The following is a 21,473-nucleotide window of genomic DNA, read 5'->3' on the forward strand; positions in this document are numbered from 1 at the left end:
TAAAGTCACTGAACCATGTTTAAATATATAGTCAGTGATAGAAATTGGACTTGAACTCAAGTTTAAGGTAAAAAACAAACTGGAAGAACAATTTTCATAGATTTGTTGCATCTTATTTGAAAATTACAGATTAGAGATAACCTTGGCATTTCAACTGATAACTTGACCTCCCCTTCACCACCAGTTTTGATTCCTCCACTGAGAATTCTTACACCTTGGCTTTTCAAGGTAAGCTTAATATATAAAAATCTATAATTAAAATGTTTCATTTAATAAATACATATGCAATCAGTTTCAAACAGTTAATTCTTTAGCTTTTGTAAAGTTTTCTAAAACACTCAGTTTGTGACTTTTCATTGGGAGTTATATAGAGAGGAGAATGAGCAGAGCACAATTATTATACTGGTGCATCATTTTCCTTATTTAATAAAACAAAAGTGAATTTAGAAAATTATGTTTTCAATTGTATTTCAGTGAAGTAAAAAGCTCAAATTTATATCAGAGAATATGCTGTGTACTTTCATTTTTTTTATTTTTTAAGTTTATTAATTTTGAGAGAGATAGCGTAATCAGGGTAGGGGCAGAGACGGGGAGAGAAGGAAAGGGAGAGAATCCCATGCAGGCTCCATGCTGTCAGTGTGGAGTCTGATGAGGGGTTTGATCTCACAAACCATGAGATCATGCCCTGAGCCAAAACCAAGAGCCAGATGTTTAACCAGCTGAGCCACCCAGGCACCCCTACTTTTAAAGATTTAATTCTTTAAGGTATCATTTGCTATATTTGGTGCATTTTCCTAAATGGAACAGTGTGCGGTTATTCATAACCTATGCTGTATATTTTTAATGATAACCGTAGTTTCAGTAATCCTGATATTTAATTCATTAAGAAATTGGGCCAACATAAAAACAAATATATTGCTTGCTATGTCAACTTAACAGTATTTGAATATTAAAACCAATATCTTTAAATTATAGGCAACCATGTTGACTGATAAATATAAACAAGGTAAATTACATGCTTACAAACTTATTTGTAATACAATGAAAAGAAGACAAGATGTTTCTCCAAATAGAGATTTTCTAACACATTTCTACAATATAATGCATTGTGGATTACTTCATAATGATCAGGTAAATATACGTTTTATAACCAATTGCTTTACAAGTTTATCTTCGATTATTATTTAACTCTCAACTTTTAAGGCCTAGTATTAAAAATACTCTCTAGTCATTTATTTATAAGTTTCTTTCATTTTGTAACCTCATTTGTTCTTGAGACATAGTGGAAAGATGTTAGGGAATTGACTTGATTATTAAATGTATCTTTCCTAAACATAATTGAAAAGCTATTATAATTAGGGGATTGATTTGATTATTAAATGTATCTTTCCTCTAATATTGTAACAACTAGTTTGCTTCTTAAAGATACTAAACCATCTTTTGCTTAGACTGATTACATCTTCTTTCAAAGTCCTAATGTACTTACTCTTGGGTGTTTTGTAATTGTTACTTAATAATTGGCACTAGAAGTGTGTGGATGTGCTTATCTAGTTGTGAAATAGTTGAGGTTTTTTCCTCTCTAAAAGTTAGCGCATCACATTTTCTTATTTCCATAGATTGTATTAACACAGTGGCAATTATATTGAGTTGACATTTGTATCAATATAATCATTACATTAGAAAGTCAGAAATAGGACTCTAGAACATTACTTCAGGGGTCTTGATCCTGGCCATAACACTGGGGGGGGAAAAACAAACTATGGTAGGTTGTAAGTCATAGTAATGAAACATTTTTATCATAATGTGGTTAAATTTCACTTGCAGTTGATTTAAAGAAGGAACCTCTTTCATTAATATTGAAAGAGGTAGTTATATTTTTCCTCCTGAAAAGTGAAAATGTAACTTCCATTAATTTGAAATAATTACTTTACAGTGTTCTACCTTATATACATGTCTCAAACAAACTGACACTCTTAGTTACTGGACAGAGACCTTTTGTGTAAAATAAATCAGATTGAGTAATCCAGCGTAAAACACTGCATTCTCATGGTGAATTCCAAAGACAAAGTGAGTGAATAACCAAGTTAAGAATACTCTCTAGGTCTCTCTTTCTGAGGCTGGTTATTTGTCATCAAAGGACTTCAGTTGTTCTAATAAAGAGAATCTCTCCAGTTGCCACATAATAGGTTATTCAGCTTTAAAGATCAGAGATATCATATGGAAGCAAATAGATAAGAGGAGGAGCTGCTCTGCAATTCAGTTTTATAGCACTTGGGCCTTTTATTTTCAATCTTCTGAAGCAAAAAACCTTCCAACTTCCTCTCTAGTATGGGAAAATATGCTGTATTGATGTCAGTTAAACAAATGTGTTATAAGTTTATTTTGCTTTGACAATATAATATGAAGCACAGATTATTTAGAAGAATTAAAATTAGTCTTTCCAGTTAGGCAGTGTGTAGTAATTGCCTATTTTACTATTTCATATATTATCTATTTTTAAGTATATTGATTAGCTGATACCCAAGATTAATTTATAATATTCTTTTCCCCTTCTTTTCTTACTCCTAAGGATATTGTCAATACAATCATCAAACACTGCTCACCTCAGTTTTTTTCACTTGGTTTGCCTGGTGCCACAATGCTTATTATGGATTTTATTCTAGCAGCTGGTAGAGTGGCTTCTTCAGCTTTTCTCAATGTAAGTTTTTATTTCCTGTTCTTTATAATATAACAGACTGTGGTTAACTGTGGCTCACAGGACTCAACTAACAAAGCAACAGAGGAGGAGCCCTGGTTAGTAAATTTAACAAGCTGATCCTCAGGAAAACTTATAGTTTCACTGAAATTGCTTTTATTTTTTTAAGTAAATTTTTAAGTATAATGAAGTACTAAAATTAGTTGATGAATTGACACAGGAACTATAAAAATGGTAAGCAAAACAAAATTTAAAGTTGAAGAAATCTATGGAAACAAGAAGGAGGAGGAAGAAACTAAAAAAAGGGCAATGGGTCATAGCAAAAGAGAAAAAACAGACGAGATAATCCAGAAATATGCTCTAGGAGTCCACTCTAAACTCTGAAAAGCATGTGAGGATTTTTCATTAGCAGTTATACAACTATGGAGACAATGCCAAGTAACTAGTGTAGTTGGAACACATTCATTTTAAGTAGCAGAGGTAAACTAAAGAGGAAGACAGTAGCTCATTTATAGTGCTAAAGAGGTTAGATATCATCCTCAGGAAAGAATGAGCAGACATTGAAGAATTTTACATGAGGAGTGGCACAATCAAATTTACTATGAAAACAATTACTGAAACAAAAGTAGGCCAATCATTCTAGATGACTAGTCAGCACAGTTCCTGCACTTTTGTAAGATTGTGCAGGAGAGCACCTGGGTGGCTCAGCTGGTTGAGCATCCAACTTCAGCTCAAGTCATGACTTCACGATTTTGGAGTTCAAGCCTCCATGTTGGGCTTTGCATTGATAGTGCATAGCCTGCTTCAGATTCTCTGTCTCCCTCTCTCTCTCTGCCCTTCCTCCCTCAAAATAAATAAACATTAAAAAAATTTAAAAAAATTCTGCAGGAGGATTAAATCCTGATGTCCTTAGTGGGGATTCATTTTATGTGACTAAATTTACCTTCTGTGCATCTAGAAGGATACTAGTTCTGTAACATCCTTGGGGAAATTTTAAAAATAGTCATTTTCTGTTTGTGTGGTTCATATGAGGAACATTTGTTGAGGAAAACTGCTTAGGAAAACAAATCATTCCGGGAATCAATCATTACTCCTCTCTCTACATTAAGGTCAGTCTTTTCCTCTGGATGATGTTAAAGATACACAGTCTAAATCTTCCTCTTTGGATGGCATTTTAGATCCCATACACACCATCTTCCTTCCCTTAATGGGCAGCCCCTTTTCTCCCTCTGCCAGCCAAATTACAAAATAACTGATTAGGTTTTACCTTTATTAACTATAATCACATTGTAAGTATATTCCCATTATATACACATACTTGAACATTCTCAGTCACTTTATCCAACTTTTAAGAAAACCCTTAGCTAGGGGTGCCTGGGTGGTGGCTTAGTCGGTTAAGTGTCCGATTTTCGCTTAGGTCATGATCTCGCGGTTCGTGGGTTCGAGCCCCGTGTCGGGTTCTGTGCTGACTGCCAGCTCAGAGCCTGGAGGCTGTTTCAGAGTCTGTGACTCCCTCTCTCTCTGACCCTCCCCTGCTCATGCTGTCTCTCTCTCTCTCTCTCTCCTAGAAATAAAAAAAAAAAAAGAAAACCCTTAGCTAATCTCTTTTTAAATTAAATATTGCGCTTTTTGTCAGTTTCATTTTTATGCTAATTTTTTAAAGACTTTAATTTTTAAAGTAATCTGCACACCCAATGTGGGGCTTGAATTTATAACCCCAAGATGAAGAGTCACATGTTCTACTGACTGAGCCAGCCAGGCGTACCTGCAGCTTATCTTAAATTGGGATGGTGGCTGCAAGCCTGCCCTACCCCTTTATGGTATTGTCTTTTATCTGTAAATAAGGATTTAAAAAAATTTTTTTGTTTGCTTTTTATTTATTTTTGAGACAGAGAGAGACAGAACACGAGTGTGGGAGGAGCAGAGAGAGAGGGAGACACAGAATCTGAAACAGGCTCCAGGCTCTGAGCTCACTGTCAGCACAGAGCCCGACGTGGGGCTCGAACCCACGAACCATGAGACCATGACCTGAGCTGAAGTTGGATGCTTAACCGACCAAGCCACCCAGGTGCCCCAAGGATTTTTTTTAAAAATTTGGAAATGAATTGTTTTGTTGATAATCATAGTAAAGTCCCACTCCACTACTTCTGTTATAACAGTTAGAAACATAAGGAGATCCTGTTGGATACAGGGTCTTGTTTTATGTGAATAGAAATATTATGTTTCTAGCAGATTGTTTTAGCCTTTTTTTTTTTTTTTGGTATTATTAAACATATAAATCAATCTGTAGGTATTTTAGTAAACAAAGACATATATTAGTGGGTGTCCGTGGGCATGCAAGAAGGTAGAAGTAAAAAAAGAAATGTTCACTGCTGGGGCAACTAAGTGGCTCAGTCGGTTAAGTGTCTGACTCTTGGTTTTGGTTCACATCCTGATCTCATGGTTTCATGAGTTCTAGTCCCATGGGCTAGAACTAGTTCCAGAGACTGCTTGGGATTCTCTCACTCTTTTTGCCCCTCCCCCACTCCCACTGTCTCTGTCTCTCAAAATAAGGAAATAAACTTTAAAGAAAAGAAAGAAGTGTTCAGTGCTGATACTTCAGAAATGGCTATATATAGCTAAGAAAAAGAGAAAAAGTTACGTTATCTGCAGGCCAAGCATAAATTCTGACTTTGTTTTTAGTTAAGTACTGTAGACACTGCTTTTTTCACTTGGCGTAGTATTATAAAAACCATCTAGACTAATGCCTATTTCTTAAAGGTACCATTAATCTTTTTATCCTTAGTTACTTTTATCCTTAGATAGTAACAAATATAATCTGGTGACACTGCCTCATCTGCTCATTAGTACGCTATGTTGTGTGAAGTGTCTTTAAAATGAAAGTATGTATATTTTTTCTCAAAATTAGGGTAGTTTTATGCTGTCAGCTAAGCTATATTCCTATTTGCAGCCCTATTAAGTATGGCTGCTTTCTGCTTAATTTGCTGCTCATAAGGAAAGCTCTTATGAGGAAATGCTGTTCACAGTTACTGAGAATAGTAGTAGTTTATGTGCAAAGTATAGGTGAAACCTCAATCGTTTTATGTTGCCCCTTTCCTTTTTAATTTTGTCTTATGCTTTTGCTTCTCTTTGTAGTATGGTTAGGTCATCAAGTATTTGTCTTGTAATTTAATGACATAATCAAATACATTTTAAAGATTTTAAAAATCTGATACGTAGGCACCAAGAGTGGAAGCACAAGTTCTTCTCGGATCTTTGGTTTGTTTTCCTAACTTATATTGTGAACTGCCTGCTCTCCATCCCAACATTCCTGATATTGTCATGTCTCAGTTTACAGATGTTAAGGTAAGAAATCAGTTGCTAATTTTTAGTATTTAAAATGATTTTATAAATAATAATGTATGTTCGATAAAATTTGTATTCTTTTCCTTTAGAAATCCACGTAATCATTAAAGAACGTTTGCCAACCGTACCCGACAGACACAAGGCTGGGATGTCTGTTAGGAGCACAGCCTTTTTAGTGTTGATAACTTCTTTGGAAATGTTTTCTCATTATTGAATCCATTCATATGTCAATATCGTAGGATTCTTTCATTCACTCACTGAAAATTTATGAAAATATCCTATGAACAGATACTATGCTACTTCTGAGGCTTCTAAAATTGAGATGGTACTAAACCTGCAAATTTGACTGACTCTGTCTCTCTCTCTCTCTCTCTCTCTCTCGTAATTTCCCAATGTGATGTATCAAACAATGTAATGGAAATATTCTGTTTTGCTGTAGGAAAGTGTGGGGATCCTATGTATCTGAGGCCTTATAAGCCCCTCAGAAGTCATGCTGATAATTTTTTTTAAAACTTTGCTTTTCTCTGAAAGAAGTTTTTTCAATTCCATTTTCATCAGGAGTTCTGCATGTATTTTTCATGCCAGCCATATTTCTCTTTATAACATTTATAACGTCTATAATTACTTGTTTAGTGTCTGGTTTATACTTCAGACAAACACCGCAAGGTCTTATTTACTGCTATATTCTTAGAGCTTCACAGGCTGCTTGACATCTGGTACTCCTAAAACATTTGTTCAACAAGTGACTTTCACTTACCCATAGAATTGCATAGGTCAATGCAAATTTACAATGACAATTAATAAAAACTATACCCTTGGTCTTCAGAGGTGTAGTACCTTTGGTTTCTTCTGTTTTCAGAAGATCCTGAAGGTCAGGGATAGGTAATAGTTTTCATTTGCTTGTGCAGTTTTAAGTGTGTTAGGGATTAGCCTAGCTTATTACTACATATGATCTGCATTTCAGAGTGAACTTGTTCACTTCTGGCCATTGTATAGGTAGTAATGGCTGAAATGATTTAAAAAAACAAACTGGGGAAGGGTTATCTCCAAAATAAAAGTTGATTCGAATAATGATTGAAGAAAGCAAAAAGCCTAAGAAAATAATTATTCCCAGTCACAAAAGTGAAGATTTAAGGGAAAGTTACATGCCATAGTGGTCATATTTAATTTTCACTGAAAACTGTTCCCCATGTACTCCAAACTGCAGCCATAGAGCTACATGGAACATACCATGCTGTTTTTTTATTCTGTGCTTTTGAAAATCCATTTCTTTCTGCCTAAAACATCATTATATAGATCCGTTTTCCCCTTCTTGTCTCTTAATCACTCAAACATAATATTTGACCTTGATCGTTTGTCAAAATCCTATTTATCTAAGACCCCTTTGTGAAGTCTTCTATGACTTTCTGAAGTTAAAGTTAAGATACTGTTGTCTTAACCATCTATTTCTTTCCAGCATTTAAGACAGGATTTAAGACATAGAAAGCTCTTGGGCTTAAATAGATACCTTTGAAGTATCTATTAATTGCAAGCCCCTGGGCTAGGTGCTAAGTTTACAAAGATAGGTACTCCTCTTAAGGAGCTTACAATCTATGTAGCTGATAAGTGCTTTTTGAATATATGAATGAATGAATGATTTTTTAAAAAAAGGAATAGATTCTTAATCATCAAACCTAGTGGCATTCTTGTTTTCCTTTCCTTTGCTACTATCATATTTGACCCATGTTGATGTTCCTGACCTTCCTAAATCTCTTCAATTTTGACTTCTCTTGCACAGCTCTGTCTTGATTTTATTCTTCTCTAAATATTCTGTGACTTCTTAATAGACTAGTTTTCTTTCTCTGCTTGCTAAACATAAACTTATTACAAGGTCCTCTTCAATAATTACTTTCTCTTTATTCTCCCTTCTGAATGTTTTATTCATTTACATAATTTTAGCTATTATTTAGCACTTATCCCAAAACTCACATATTATCATGTTTTACAAATTATCAAGAAGAAGAGGATTGCTTTTAAATGAATATTTCTCAAAGGTTTGAAAAGATGTTCACACTTTGGAGCAGTTAAATCTGTTTTAATTATAGTAAGCTTTTTCTTACTCTTCTAATCAGGAAAAAAGGATTCTTTTTGAACGTATGTATTTGGTTATAAATTTCAGAAATAATTTGTTTTAATTTGTTTGTTACTCTAACAAGATACTACCAAAAAAAAAAAAAATAGTACCAAGTGGGTAGCTTATAAATGACATAAATTTATTCCTCACAGTTCTGGAGGCTGAGATGTCCCAAGAATAAGGCTCCAGCAGAGTTGTATTCTGTGAGGACCCTCTCGCTGGTTTATAGCTGGCACCTTCTCACTGTATCTTCCCAGAGTATGACCTAGAGAGTTCTGTGGTGGTCTCTTTTATAAGAGCATGAATTCCATTCATAAAGTCTCCATCCTCATGACCTAATAAGTACCTCCTAATACCATTATGTTTGGGGGGTTAAGATTTTAACAGAAGAATTTGGGGGGACATAAACATTCAGACCATATCATTGTTTTATTTAGCTAATTTTATGAATAATATTGGACTCTACTAAAAGTATATAGGTAAAAACAGACTGTTTTATTTCACTTTTGTATCCCTAGCACCAGGCACAGTGCCTGGGCCCAAAGTGGCCATTTAATAAATAACTTTTTGAATGGATGAATGAATGAAATTTTAGTCATTACCGTTATTTCCCCCTTTATTCTAGGAACTTACAATCAAAACTGTATTAAGCTCAGCAAGAGATGAGCCCTCTGGCCCTGCACGGTAGGTCAGATACTCTTAAGACTTGACATAACTATTCTGTTTTTGCAATCTCACTGTAGAAGTTGATTGAATTATTTAGCATTCCAGATTGTTTCAGATACACAAAAGCTGTTCTGAATTATAAATCTAAATTATTTAGATTATTAAATACTTACTTTTTTCATGATTTCAATACAAAGCTTCCTTCATTAAAAAAATAAATAAAATCCTAGGGGCACCTGGGTGGCTCAGTTGGTTAAGCGTCCGACTTCGGCTCAGGTCATGATCTCGCGGTTTGTGAGTTTGAGCCTCACATCAGATACTCTTTGCTGACAGCTCATTGCCTGAAGTCTGCTTCAGATTCTGTGTCTCCCTCTCTCTGCTCCTCCCACCCTCTCTCTCTCTATCTCAAAAATAAGTAAACATTTAAAAAATTTAATAATAATAATTATAATTAAAAACTAAAATCCTAGTCACCTTTTTCAGTGCCTTTACCTTCTATATCTAAAATGATTTAATTTTATTTAAGTACATTTTGCTTTCCCTTCAGATTTTTTGTCATTGTTTCTTATGCAATATCTTGTAATGTACTAGTAATTACCCAATGAATATTTGTTAAGTTGAATAAAAAGGAAATATTTTTATTTTAGAAAAATATACATGTAGGAGAATTTATAGATATTTTATCAGGATCTTTTTAAAAATCAGAATATAAAAAGACTTTAGAATGTTTTCTCAATATGTTATTAAGAAGTGAAAACTGTCATTTTCTCTGTTTTACTAGACCTTTCTGAAAAGATGGAGGTTTAAATTGGAAGGATACCAATAACATACCATGTTCCTTCTTTTCTCAAAAATATCATTAATTTATATTTTCTATTTCTTGAAGCTAATTCTAAGAGTATGTCATTAGCCTTAGTAGTAGTCTGTGTTTACTACTATTTTGACCTACATGTCTGGAAAGCTTCTTCTTTTCCTAACATCTGCACATTTTTTTGACCCAAGGTTCTTTAAAATATGGATTATAGCTTTGGCCATTTGGATTATAATTGCAATTTAAACCTTTTAATGGCAACTAGAATTAATGTAAAATGAGCGGTTTGCTTAAATGAGACATAGCTCTAGCCTTTAATACAGTTAGATATTTTTCTTAATAGCCAAGTTTAACTAGAAACAAATCTCTTTGAGTAAATTCTTCATTTACAGTAGTTTCATTTTAATACTGGACAACTAATCCAGAAAATGACATTGTCTTTTCCATTATTCCCATATTTTCATTTCTGGTAGCCTTAACCCCAAATTTGATTATTTTCATATTATATTATTTCTTCAACATTTTCTGTGCTAATGATTAATAATGATAACCTTTTAAGTTTATAAGGATTTTCCTATCAAATTGTTCCATTTAATCCTCATCACAATTCTAAGAAATGATTGGAATCATTATTATTCTTCCAACTTTACTAGCATGAAACTGATAGCTTAGAAAACTAATATTTATTATGTGCTAGACACTGTTCTGAACACCTTATTACCTCATTTAATCTTTGCAACAATTCTAGGACATATGTACAATTTTTTTTTCTAATATTTTTATTTATTTCTAGGAAAGAGAGAGAGAGAGACAGCGTGAGCAGGGGAGGGTCAGAGAGAGAGGGAGACACAGACTCTGAAATAGGCTACAGGCTCTGAGCTGGCAGTCAGCACAGAGCCTGACGCGGGATTCGAACCCACGAACCGCAAGATCATGACCTAAGCAAAAGTCGGACGCTTAACCGACTAAGCCACCCAGGCGCCCCACATATGTACAATTTTTATCTTCCTTTTTTATAGACGGGAGCCTAGAGAATTTAAATAATCTGCCCTATCATCCAGAAATGGTAGGCCCATGATTACAACTCTGGGATTTTGTCTTCAGAGCCTTATCAGATATATAAGTAATAAACGGCAGAATTAGAATTGAACCTAGAGCTTCAGATTCTAGATCTCTCTTTTTTAAAAAACTGTGTTGCCTCTCAAGTGAAAGAACATTGATGATTAAAACATAGCTGCCCAAAAGTAGACATGGGAATCATTAACACAATAGCTTGTCTTGCGAGTATAAGGAAATCCCAAAAAGTTGAACATTAAGCATTTTCTAAACTTGTTTTCCTTTCAGGAATGTAAGGTCTTAGAAGACCCCCAAATCTGACCAGGAGCAGAGAGTTGAATCTTACTGGGAATAATCTAAATTATTTTGGTATTTTGAAGAATGTAGGAAACACACAAACATACACGCATGCACACACACACACACACAAATTGATCTCACTTCTGTGTTATAAAAATGTTTGTTAAGCATTTTACTTCTGGTCTGTGCTAATTAGCTGCATCCATGGAGTTTATTTTTACTGTACAGCGCTTTCCATCGCTAAACCTGAAACTTGGTTATTAGATTTAGAATATTTATGGGTGGGCAACAGTAAGGGAGAAATAAAGTAGTAGTGGACTTGTCTTAGAAGACTTTTTGGTATTTTTTTTTTTTAATGTTTATTTTTTGAGCTTGAGAGAGAGTGTGCGGGTTAGAGAGGGAGAGAGGGAGACAGGATCAGAAGCAGGCTTTGCGCTGACAGCAGAGAGCCCAGTGTGAGGTTCGAACCCATGAATCCCAAGATCATGACCTGACCTGAAGTCTGTCGTGCAACTGACTGAGCCCCCCAGGCACCCCTTGGTACTTTTGATAGTAAATAATTTATTATCAGTAACACTATGATAAACTGAAAGAAGATACTTCTGATCCACTGTGTTCAGGAAGAAAAATATTTCTGCGTTGAATTGTTCTGAAATTTAGCATTCTACTGAAAAAAAATTTTAAATATCAGTGTCAGGGCAGGGGGACACCTGGGTGGCTCAGTCGGTTAAGATCCAACTCTTGATTTCAGCTAAGGTCATAATCTTAGGGTCGTGAGATAGAGCCCCATATACAGGCTCAGCACAGAGCATTGAGCCTCTTTGGGATTCTCACTCTCCCTTACTCTCTGCTCCTACCCCACTTGTGTGTCTATGCTCTTGCTTGTTCTCTCTCTCAAAATAAATAAATAAACTTTAAAAAACAAAAAAAGAATGTCAGTATCAGAACATGCCAGTATACCAGAATACTACAATGAATTGACTTTTTTAGGAGTTGAGGGAATAAGTATGTGCTTCATCAGAAGCTTATACTTGAACACACTAATGGATTTTTACTGATTCTTTTATGGATTCTGATCATCTAGTAAGTCCCTTCAAGCTGAAACTCAGTTGAAGTAGGGAAATGAAGTTTCATAAGACATTAAGAATAGATACAAAAAGATTCTGCAAATTCTGCTTCTTTCGGAATCCTTTTATAAAGCATATGAATTTTATTTGTATTGCCAGGTTTGTTTCAAAGAATTTGTAGCTAGTTATGTTAAATTTAAGAGTTATGAAAATAATATTTGCCCTTTCTAACAGCTTCATGTTTTTGCTGAAGTTCATTTTGTGCTGTTGGTCAATAAAATGACACTTTGCTTTTTTGAAAGCAGGTTACATATTTGTTGGGGAAGCTTTATGGCAATATCAATTTATTAATATAGGTTTGTTACAAAGATCCTGTGTGTTATCCCCACCTATGAGGTTGTTAGTAAATTATAATTGAAAATTAGGCTTTGAGGGGCACCTGGGTGGCTCAGTCAGTTAAGCGTCCGACTTTGGCTCAGGTCATGATCTCATGGTTCATGGGTTTGAGCCCCGCATTGGGCTGTGTGCTGACAGCTTGCTCAGAGCCTGGAGCCTGTTTCAGATTCTGTTTCTCCCTCTCTCTCTCTTACCCTCCCTTGTTTACGCTGTCTTTCTCTTTCAGAAATAAATAAAACATTAAAAATTTTTTTTATAAAAAGAAAATTAGGCTTTGAGTTTGAGGCCATGTGTTTTCTTACTACTTTCTCTTGCTAAGATGTGCTAATATACAGAGTAAGAAATTCATTCAATCATTTAAACAGTGCATGTTCATGCTAGGATGGTTTGTTGTGGTGTTTTGGTTGGGGTGGTGGTTTCATTTCATTTCAAGTCTCATCCACTTTTTTATATCAATGTTGGTGGCCTTTTTTGCAGATGTGTAGCACTGTGCAGTTTAGGTATTTGGATTTGTGAAGAGCTAGTCCATGAGTCTCATCATCCTCAAATTAAGGAAGCTCTGAATGTAATTTGCGTTTCCTTAAAGGTAAAAACAAAAACAACTATTTACTGGAATATATTAATGTAGCATAGAATGCATGACTTGTTCTCCAAATATTTATTATATCTTGTGTCTTTATAGAATAAAACATTTATTAAATGTTACATTTTATTATTATTTATTAGTACATTATTTTCTTGATCCTGACTTTTTCCTTGAGTGGTCCACAATATAGGATATTGTGGTGATAACCTTTTTATCTCAACTTTTTATGTCCCTTAATTTGTAAGGTCATTTTTATTTTCCTAATCAGTATTTTTGTTACCTACTTTTCAATCCTTATTACTTTCTGAATTCTTGAGCTGTTCCATGATATGGCTTTATTATTCAAGTTAAATGCTCTATTTGTAACCAGAGTTAAATTTGTTAAAAAAAAAAAAAAAAAAATAAGCTAATTATTTGGAGTGTGAGTGAGTAAATTTTTTGCTTGTGAAACTATGCATGATATTATTTTTGTCTTAAAACTTGTAATATTGTATCTATATAGAATTATAAACATAAAAAGTACAAATATTACTTATTTGACAAATTTTTGTGTGAGTATGTACTATGTTTGGGGTACTATACTGGTCAGAGTGAGGGATATCAGAATGAAAAAAATTATAAATACTAGATTCAAAAGATTAATAATATGATGACTGGAAAGATTAAAATAAGAGTAATAAAACACAAAGCTGAGAGAACCAAATGAGTGGTGCATATAAAATGCTGATTGAGGTCAGGGGAAACAGAGATCACTTTAACTTGGGTGTTAGAGAAGACTTTGGAAATAGGAGACGTTTGGTCAGGGGTTGAAGAGTGGCATAGATGTGGCCATAAAAAGCTAAGCCTACAAGTTTGACTTTGTGCCATTAGGGCGTCATCTGAGAGCTTTAAGCATAGAGAATGTCAGCATCAGAGTAGTTCTTGAGAAGATTAATTTGAAAATATTGTGTATAGTTGATTGGAATGGGGAACAGATTGGAATGGAGAAAAGATTCAAAAGATTACAAGCTGTTGCAGAAATCCAGGTGAAGGAAAATGAAATAAAACTTTCATGGAGACAAACATTCAGAATCAAAAAGTTAATTGTGTTTTTGGAATGCATTGTGAATTCTTATTTTGCAGCTGTATATTTTTCTTAATAGTATTTTAATACAAAAATTTAGAATGAATATAAGAAACAGATGAAATTTAAAGTTTTTCAGCAACTAATGCATTAATGAATAATTTGTTGTTATCATTACAGTTTACTAATAAAACAGTAGCCCATGTAGCTTGTAACATGCTTCACATGCTGGTTCATTATGTACCCAGACTTCAGATTTACCAACCAGATTCTCCCTTGAAAATTATTCAGGTAAGTATTTTAATTTATTTGTTATGACCCTGTTAAAAGACCTTTAGATTTGGATACCTTGAAAATTATTTAATAATTTTCTTTAAGTTTTGCATGGCTAAGTAATGGCAACCGAGGCTGGGTTTTTTTTTGTTTGTTTGTTTGAGATATCAAAGTTCATGACAGCACTTTTGTATTTTATATTAGGAGACTGTGTTCTTGGTTTTAAATGCTGCATGCAAATTGATAATTGCCATCAACTTTATTAATGTATATATTGCTTCATTTCCTCTCTTAGGTGAGAAAACATAGCATCCTTCCAGTTATCAAAATCAGGACATTATTTTGATTCATCCTTTTCCTTTCCTCTTTAGCTAATCATAGATGAAGTTTGTTTTTTCATTTTAATTTTGTGTCTCCTCTGCTTCCTGCAACACGTGACCTCCTATACTTCTTACAACACCTGACCTGTTTCTTTCTTTAGATGCTATTATAGCCTTCTGACTAGTCTCCTGGCTTCTGAGGTCTTCCCCTCCAAATCATCATTCACATTCGCATGACTTCTGTCACCTACCTTCAAAAAACAAAAATACTCAGCCCATCGTTTTAAAATCATGTAGAGACTCCTTTCAAGTATTCTGTTGGCCACGTACCTGAGTCAGCTTACTATCTTCTAAACATACCTTGACTCTTCCTACCTGAAATGCTTTACTTCTCTTACCCTCCCCTCATCTTTCAGTGATTGGTTTAATACCGTCTCCTCAAAAAATAAGAATCTTTATCTCTTTTCTCCAACCAGAGTTTTTCTTATTTTCATATTCTAATAAAATTTTTAGGAAATATAATTAATATTTATTAAGCACCTATTATGTACCAGTCACTATACCAGTCACCTTTTCATAAGTTATCTCATTTAATTTTTTTTTTTATGTTTTTTATTTATTTCTAGGAGAGAGGGAGAGAGACAGCGTGAGCAGGGGAGGGTCAGAGAGAGAGGGAGTCACAGACTCTGAAACAGGCTCCAGGCTCTGAGCTGGCAGTCAGCACAGAGCCCGATGCAGGGCTCGAACCCACGAACCGCGAGATCATGACCTGAGCGAAAGTCGGACGCTCAACCGACTGAGCCACCTGGGCACCCCTGTCTCATTTAATTCTTAAGTCTTTTGAGGTAGACTGTTATTTGCCCCCCACCACCTTTATTTAAGATGAGAGAACTGAGGATTTAAAAACTATGAAATCACAAGCTAGAAGGGTAAAAATAATTCAAACCCAAGTATGTAAGATTTTAAGTCCAGGCTTTTCTGACTCAACTATGTTGCCAGCCTGTATTTCAGCACTAAGTATATTTGTGTACAAATTCTAAAATGCCCTCTAAGACAAGGGCATTTTTCTTCTTTATTATTTTTTGTGCCTAGGGTGACTTTCATGTAGAATATGTTCAGTAGAGGGGCGCCTGGGTGGCTTAGTCGGTTAAGCGTCCGACTTTCGCTTAGGTCATGATCTCGCGGTTCGTGGGTTCGAGCCCCGCGTCGGGATCTGTGCTGACTGCCAGCTGAGAGCCTGGAGCCTGTTTCAGTCTGTGACTCCCTCTCTCTCTGACCCTCCCCTGCTCACGCTATTTCTCTCTCTCCTAGAAATAAATAAAATATTTAAAAAAAAAAAAAAAAGAATATGTTCAGTAAATATCTGTTGAGTTGAATATGGTTAGGAAGTTAGGTTTGAGAGTTAGACACTCCTGGTTTAACTAACCCCTGATTTGGCCATCTACTAACTGGGTAGCTATGAACAAGTTACTTAGCCCTCTAAACTCATGTTTTCCTTATCTTTACATTTGGGATAAAAATATCCAATAGCTTACAGAGTTGCTCTGAAGACTAAATGAGAAAACATACGTAAAGCAACTTAGAACCTTTTGCCATAAAATTATGGGGCATTATTTTTAATAAATGTTGGCTGTAGCTATTATTATTATTATACAGAACCTGATAACTGGATGTGTGAATGTACAATACATGCTAGTTTTAAAACTTTTGAAGATTTTAACTTTTAAAATTGATTATTCTGTTTAAAAATTAAGGTCATTCTTTAAGCAGATTTTTTTTTTTTCATTTAAGCCTGCAGATCTTTCCCTTATTTTCCTTATCAATTTATATATTAATATTCACCTAAGTACTTCTTAAGTATGCAGAATTTTTTCAGATTGCTTCATTATACATTATAATGGTCAATAGCTACAGATAAACTTGTAGAGTTATTATGTTCCACTTTTAGTTGAAGGGAGAAATGAAATCCCAAAATAGTGGAGCATTTCACCAATGTTTACCTGTTTGCATAGTTAAGAATAGAAGCCCAGCCAGTTCCAGTACCATTTTTAAGCAAGTGCATCTAATATACTAGATTCTATTAGTGAGTAAAGCCTTTTACTGTGTGAAGTATATTTAGAGGAATTTTTCTACTTGATGCATTGAAGCAATAACTCATGAAAATATAATAACATACAACAAAAACAAACTTACCCCTATACATTTTTAACATGCACATAAAGAAGTTTAATGAGATCAAGAAATTTCCTGGGTAAATAACACTGTATGTGAATATTTTGCCGCCTTTTAATAATTTTTTATTATTATTTTTTTGTATCAAATTTATTTATTACACTGCTTAGTGTATAATATATGTTAACTTAAAATGCCTCATTATAAATTTTTTTTAAAGTGTATATGTATCTACCTACACACATATGTATACAGAAATGTCTGGAAGGACAAGAGAGTAGACTTCTTTTTCAAGTAAATTCTACACCCAACATGGGGCTTGAACTCCTAACCTCACTCAGATTAGGAGTCACATGCTCTCTCCACTAAGCCAGCCAGGCACCCTTAGAGTAGTTTTCTTTATTTTTTCCCCTCCAACTTATTGAGGAATAATTGACAAATATAATTGTATATATTTAAAGTATACAGTGAGGTGCACCTGGGTGGCTCAGTCGGTTAAGCATCCAACTTCGGCCCAGGTCATGATCTTGCAATTTGTGAGTTCAAGCCCCATGTTGAGCTCTGTGCTGACAGCTTGAAGCCTGGAGCCTGCTTCGGATTCTGTGTCTCCCTCTCTGTCTCTCTCAAAAATAAACAGTAAAAAAAAAATTTTTTTAAGTATACATTGTGATGATTTGACAATCGTGGAATGATTACCAAGGTCAAGATAATTAATACATCTGTTACCTCACATAGTTAACTGTTTTCTGTTTTATTTTTTATGGTGAAAACGCTTAAAGTCTACTCTCAGCAATTTCCAGAAATTCAATGTATGATTAACTATAATCACTATGTTGTACCTTAGATCCTCAGAACTTACTCTTTTTATAATAAAACTGAAAATTTATACCCTTTGACTATGTTTCCCCATTGCCCTCTTCTCTTCCCAGCCTCTGGCCACCACTATTCTATTCTCTGTTTCTATGAAATCAGCTGTTTTTGTTTGCTTAGTTGGTTGGTGTTTTGTTTTGTTTTTTAAAGATTCCACGTAAAAGTGATACCATACAGTATTTGTCTTTCTCTGGCTTATGTCCCTAATGATAATGCTCTCCTGTTTCATCTAGGTTGTCACAAATGGCAAGGTTTCCCTTTTTATGGCTGAACATTAATATTCCATTGTGTGTACATATACACAGATTTTTGTATTCATTTGTCCATTGAAGAACATTTAGATTGTTTCTGTATCTTTGCTATTGTGAGTAATGATGCAGTGAACATGGGTGTTCATGTATCTCTTTGAGTTACCAATTGCATTTCTTCAGATACACTCAGGAGAAGGGTTACTGGATCATATGGTAGTTCTGTTTTTAATATTCTGAGGAACTTCCATACTGTTTTCCATAAAGACTGTACCAGTTCAGATTCCTGCTGGCAGTGTATATCAGTTTTCTTATCTCCACATCCTTGCCAACAACAGTTATCTCCCATCTTTTTGGAAATAGCTGTTCTAACGATGTAAGATGTTATTTCATTGTGGTTTTGATTTGCATTTTCCTCGTGATTAGTGATATTGAGCACCTTTTTATATGCCTATTAACCATTTGAATGTCTTCTTTGGAAAAATGTTTATTCAGGTCCTTTGCCCATTTTAAAATTGGATTATTTGCTTTTTTGTTACTGGGTTGTATGAGCTCTTTATATATTTTATATTTTAAGCCCTTACCCAGAAACATGGTTTGCAAATATTTTCCCCCATTTCATTTGTTGCCTTTTCAATTTATTGTTTCCTTTGCTGTGCAGAAGCTCTTTAGTTTGATGTGGTCCTACTTGTTTATTTTAGCTCTTGGTGTCTATGCCGTTGTCTTATCCAAGAAATCAATGCCAAAATCAATGTGAATGTTTTCCCAGTATTTTATGGTTTTCTCTAGGAGTTTCAGTTTAAGTGTTTGGTCCATTTCATGTTAATTTTTGTGAGTGGTGTTATATAGGGGTCCAGTTTCATACTGGATATCCAATTTTCTTAACACCATTTACTGAAGATACTATCCTTTCACCTCTTGGTGCCCTTGTCAAAGATTAGTTGACTGTAAATGCGTTGCTAGTGCCCATGTCCTAGGCTCTCTATTCTGATCCATTGATGTGCCTGTTTTTATGTCAGTACCTTTTTGTCAGTACTGTTCTGATTACTATAGCTTTATAATATAGCTCAAAATCAGGGAGTATGATGCCTCTAATTTTGTTGTTCCTCAAGAATACTCAGGTTCTTTGGGGTTTTCTGTGGTTCCATGCAAAATTTAGGATAGTTTCTTCCTTTTCTAAGAAAAATGCCATTGGAATTTTGATGGAGATTACATTGAATCTTTAGATCACTACGAAAAGTATGACCAATTAATCCAGTTCTTCCAGTCTGTAACATGGGATGTCTTTCCATTTTTTTGTGTCTTCTTCAGTTTTGTTCATCTGTGTTTTATAGTTTTCACTGTATAGATCTTTTACCTCCATGGTTATATTTATTTCTAAGTATCTCAATGATTTTGGTGCTACTATAAATAGGATATCTTTCTTAATTTCTTTTTCTGATAGTTTATTGTTAGTGTATAGAATATTATATATTGATTTTGTATCCTGAAACTCTACTGAAATCATTTATTAGTTCTGAACTTTTTTGGTGGATGTTTAGGGTTTCCTGAATATAAGATGGTGTCATATACAAACAAATAATTTTACTTCTTTTCAGATTTGGTTGCCTTTTAATTCTTTTTCTTTCCTAATTGGTATGGTAGGACTTCAGGTATTATGCCAAATGGAAATCACAGTTGTGGGCATCCTTGTCTTATTCCTGACCTTAGAGGAAAAGCTTTTAACTTTTCACCATTGAGTATGATTTTAGCTGTGTGCTTGTCACATAAAGTCTTCATTATGTTGAAGTACGCTACCTCTATAACTAATTTGTTGAGCAGAATAGATTTCTTGGGTGATAAGATTGCAGGTGGTTTTTATAAATATGTTTGCTTATCTATGTCTCTCATTTTTCTGTTAACATATATGTGTGTTTATATTGATTCATGAACTGAATTGGTAAGAAATAAATTTATAGTTGGCAGTTCATATAATTTTGGTTCTATATACATGAGGATTTTATTAAAAATTTTTTTAATGTTTTATTTATTTCTGAGAGAGAGACAGAATGAGCAGGGGAGGGTCAGAGAGAGAGGGAGATACAGAATCTGAAACAGGCTCCAGGCTCTGAACTATCTGTCGGCACAGAGCCTGATGTGGGGCTCGAACCCACAAACCACGAGATCATGACCTGAGTCTAAGTCGGACTCTTAACCAACTGAGCCACCCAGGCGCCCCATATATATATGAGGATTTTAAATGATTGATAGTTAAGTATACTTGAAAAGCTTACCTATTAAAAGTTACTTTGAAATAACAGTGTTAATGTATTTACAGTTTAAAAAATGTATTTAGGATAAACTTTTAGCAATAGATTTTGTATCACTTTATTTAGTGCTAACATTTAAGTTTTAAGATGTATCATTTAACATATTTTGAACTCTTTTTTTTCTTTGCTGACAGATCCTAATAGCCACTATTACCCATCTTTTGCCAAGCACAGAAGCTTCATCTTATGAAATGGATAAGAGGGTAATTTAAATTTTGTTTGATATTTAATATGTGTTTAGTAAAATCTTTATATTTTAAAGTTGAAAAGGTATATATTTACATGGTAAACAATTCATTTTGTGCTTAAAAATCACTATAATGTGAAATATATTTGTATATTAATTAACTGTAAATTATATTTTAGTTCAAATTTTAAGTTAATCATGATAATTTTATAAAGTCTTCTAATCTCAGGGTTTTGAGGAATGTTGGAGGACATTGTGTTCAATTATAACTATTTCACTTTATCCTGCCAAGTTATGGTCTTATTTATGCCTGAAAATCAGTAATTTTGAGGAATTCTTCAACTCTGAAGGCAGTCATACATCTTTATATAGCTGTTATTGGTAGAAAATAACAAAATTTACACTAAGGAGAATACATATAATAGAGATACAACACATAGAAGAAGGCATACCATCTGGCCACAGAAAGTTCTACAAGATTGAATTTACTCAGTAAATTCATTGTGAGACTTCTATAATTATTTCAGGTATTGTATTTGTCAATCTAAAGTTTTTATTTGGTTTCTTTTCAAAGTTTCCATATCTTTCCTGAAATCTGCATTTCTTCATCAATTATATCTATCTTTTAGACTTTTAACATTTTTTAATCATTTATATATATTTTTTATCTTAGAGGTAATGTGAAGAGGAGAGAGGGAAGAGGGAAAAAGAGAGAGCATCTTAAGCAGGCCCCCGACCTGGGGCTCAATCCCATGACCCTGGGATCATGTATATCATAATTATTATTATTTTTTTTAATATCATAATTATTTTAAAGTCCTTGTCTGCTGAGGTCATTATCTGGGTTATTTTTGAGTCTGTTTCTATTGAAATATTTTCCTCTTGACTATGGATTCCATTTTCCTATTCATGTCTGTTAGTTTTTTATTATATATTAGGCATAGTACATAATATGTCTTAGAGACTTCAGAGCTGTGCTGCCCAGGATAGTAACGA

General features: G+C 34.1%; 1 protein-coding gene across 6 annotated transcripts in view; it reads left to right on the plus strand.

Annotated features, from left to right (window-relative positions):
- RALGAPA1 (Ral GTPase activating protein catalytic subunit alpha 1) overlaps nt 1-21,473 on the plus strand; it is a 259,411-nt gene that overhangs the window by 126,691 nt on the left and 111,247 nt on the right. For all 6 annotated transcript variants that reach the window (XM_077769216.1, XM_077769217.1, XM_077769215.1 and 3 more), the window contains 8 exons: nt 130-228; nt 976-1,131; nt 2,570-2,698; nt 5,915-6,040; nt 8,779-8,837; nt 12,927-13,035; nt 14,279-14,389; nt 20,425-20,493. In XM_077769216.1, the coding sequence (XP_077625342.1) occupies nt 130-228; nt 976-1,131; nt 2,570-2,698; nt 5,915-6,040; nt 8,779-8,837; nt 12,927-13,035; nt 14,279-14,389; nt 20,425-20,493 (858 nt within the window). The remainder of the gene's footprint in view (nt 1-129; nt 229-975; nt 1,132-2,569; nt 2,699-5,914; nt 6,041-8,778; nt 8,838-12,926; nt 13,036-14,278; nt 14,390-20,424; nt 20,494-21,473) is intronic.

The sequence above is a fragment of the Crocuta crocuta genome, unplaced genomic scaffold, assembly GCF_008692635.1.
Source record: "Crocuta crocuta isolate KB4526 unplaced genomic scaffold, BGI_CrCroc_1.0 scaffold65, whole genome shotgun sequence".
NCBI classification, from domain to species: Eukaryota; Metazoa; Chordata; class Mammalia; order Carnivora; family Hyaenidae; genus Crocuta; species Crocuta crocuta.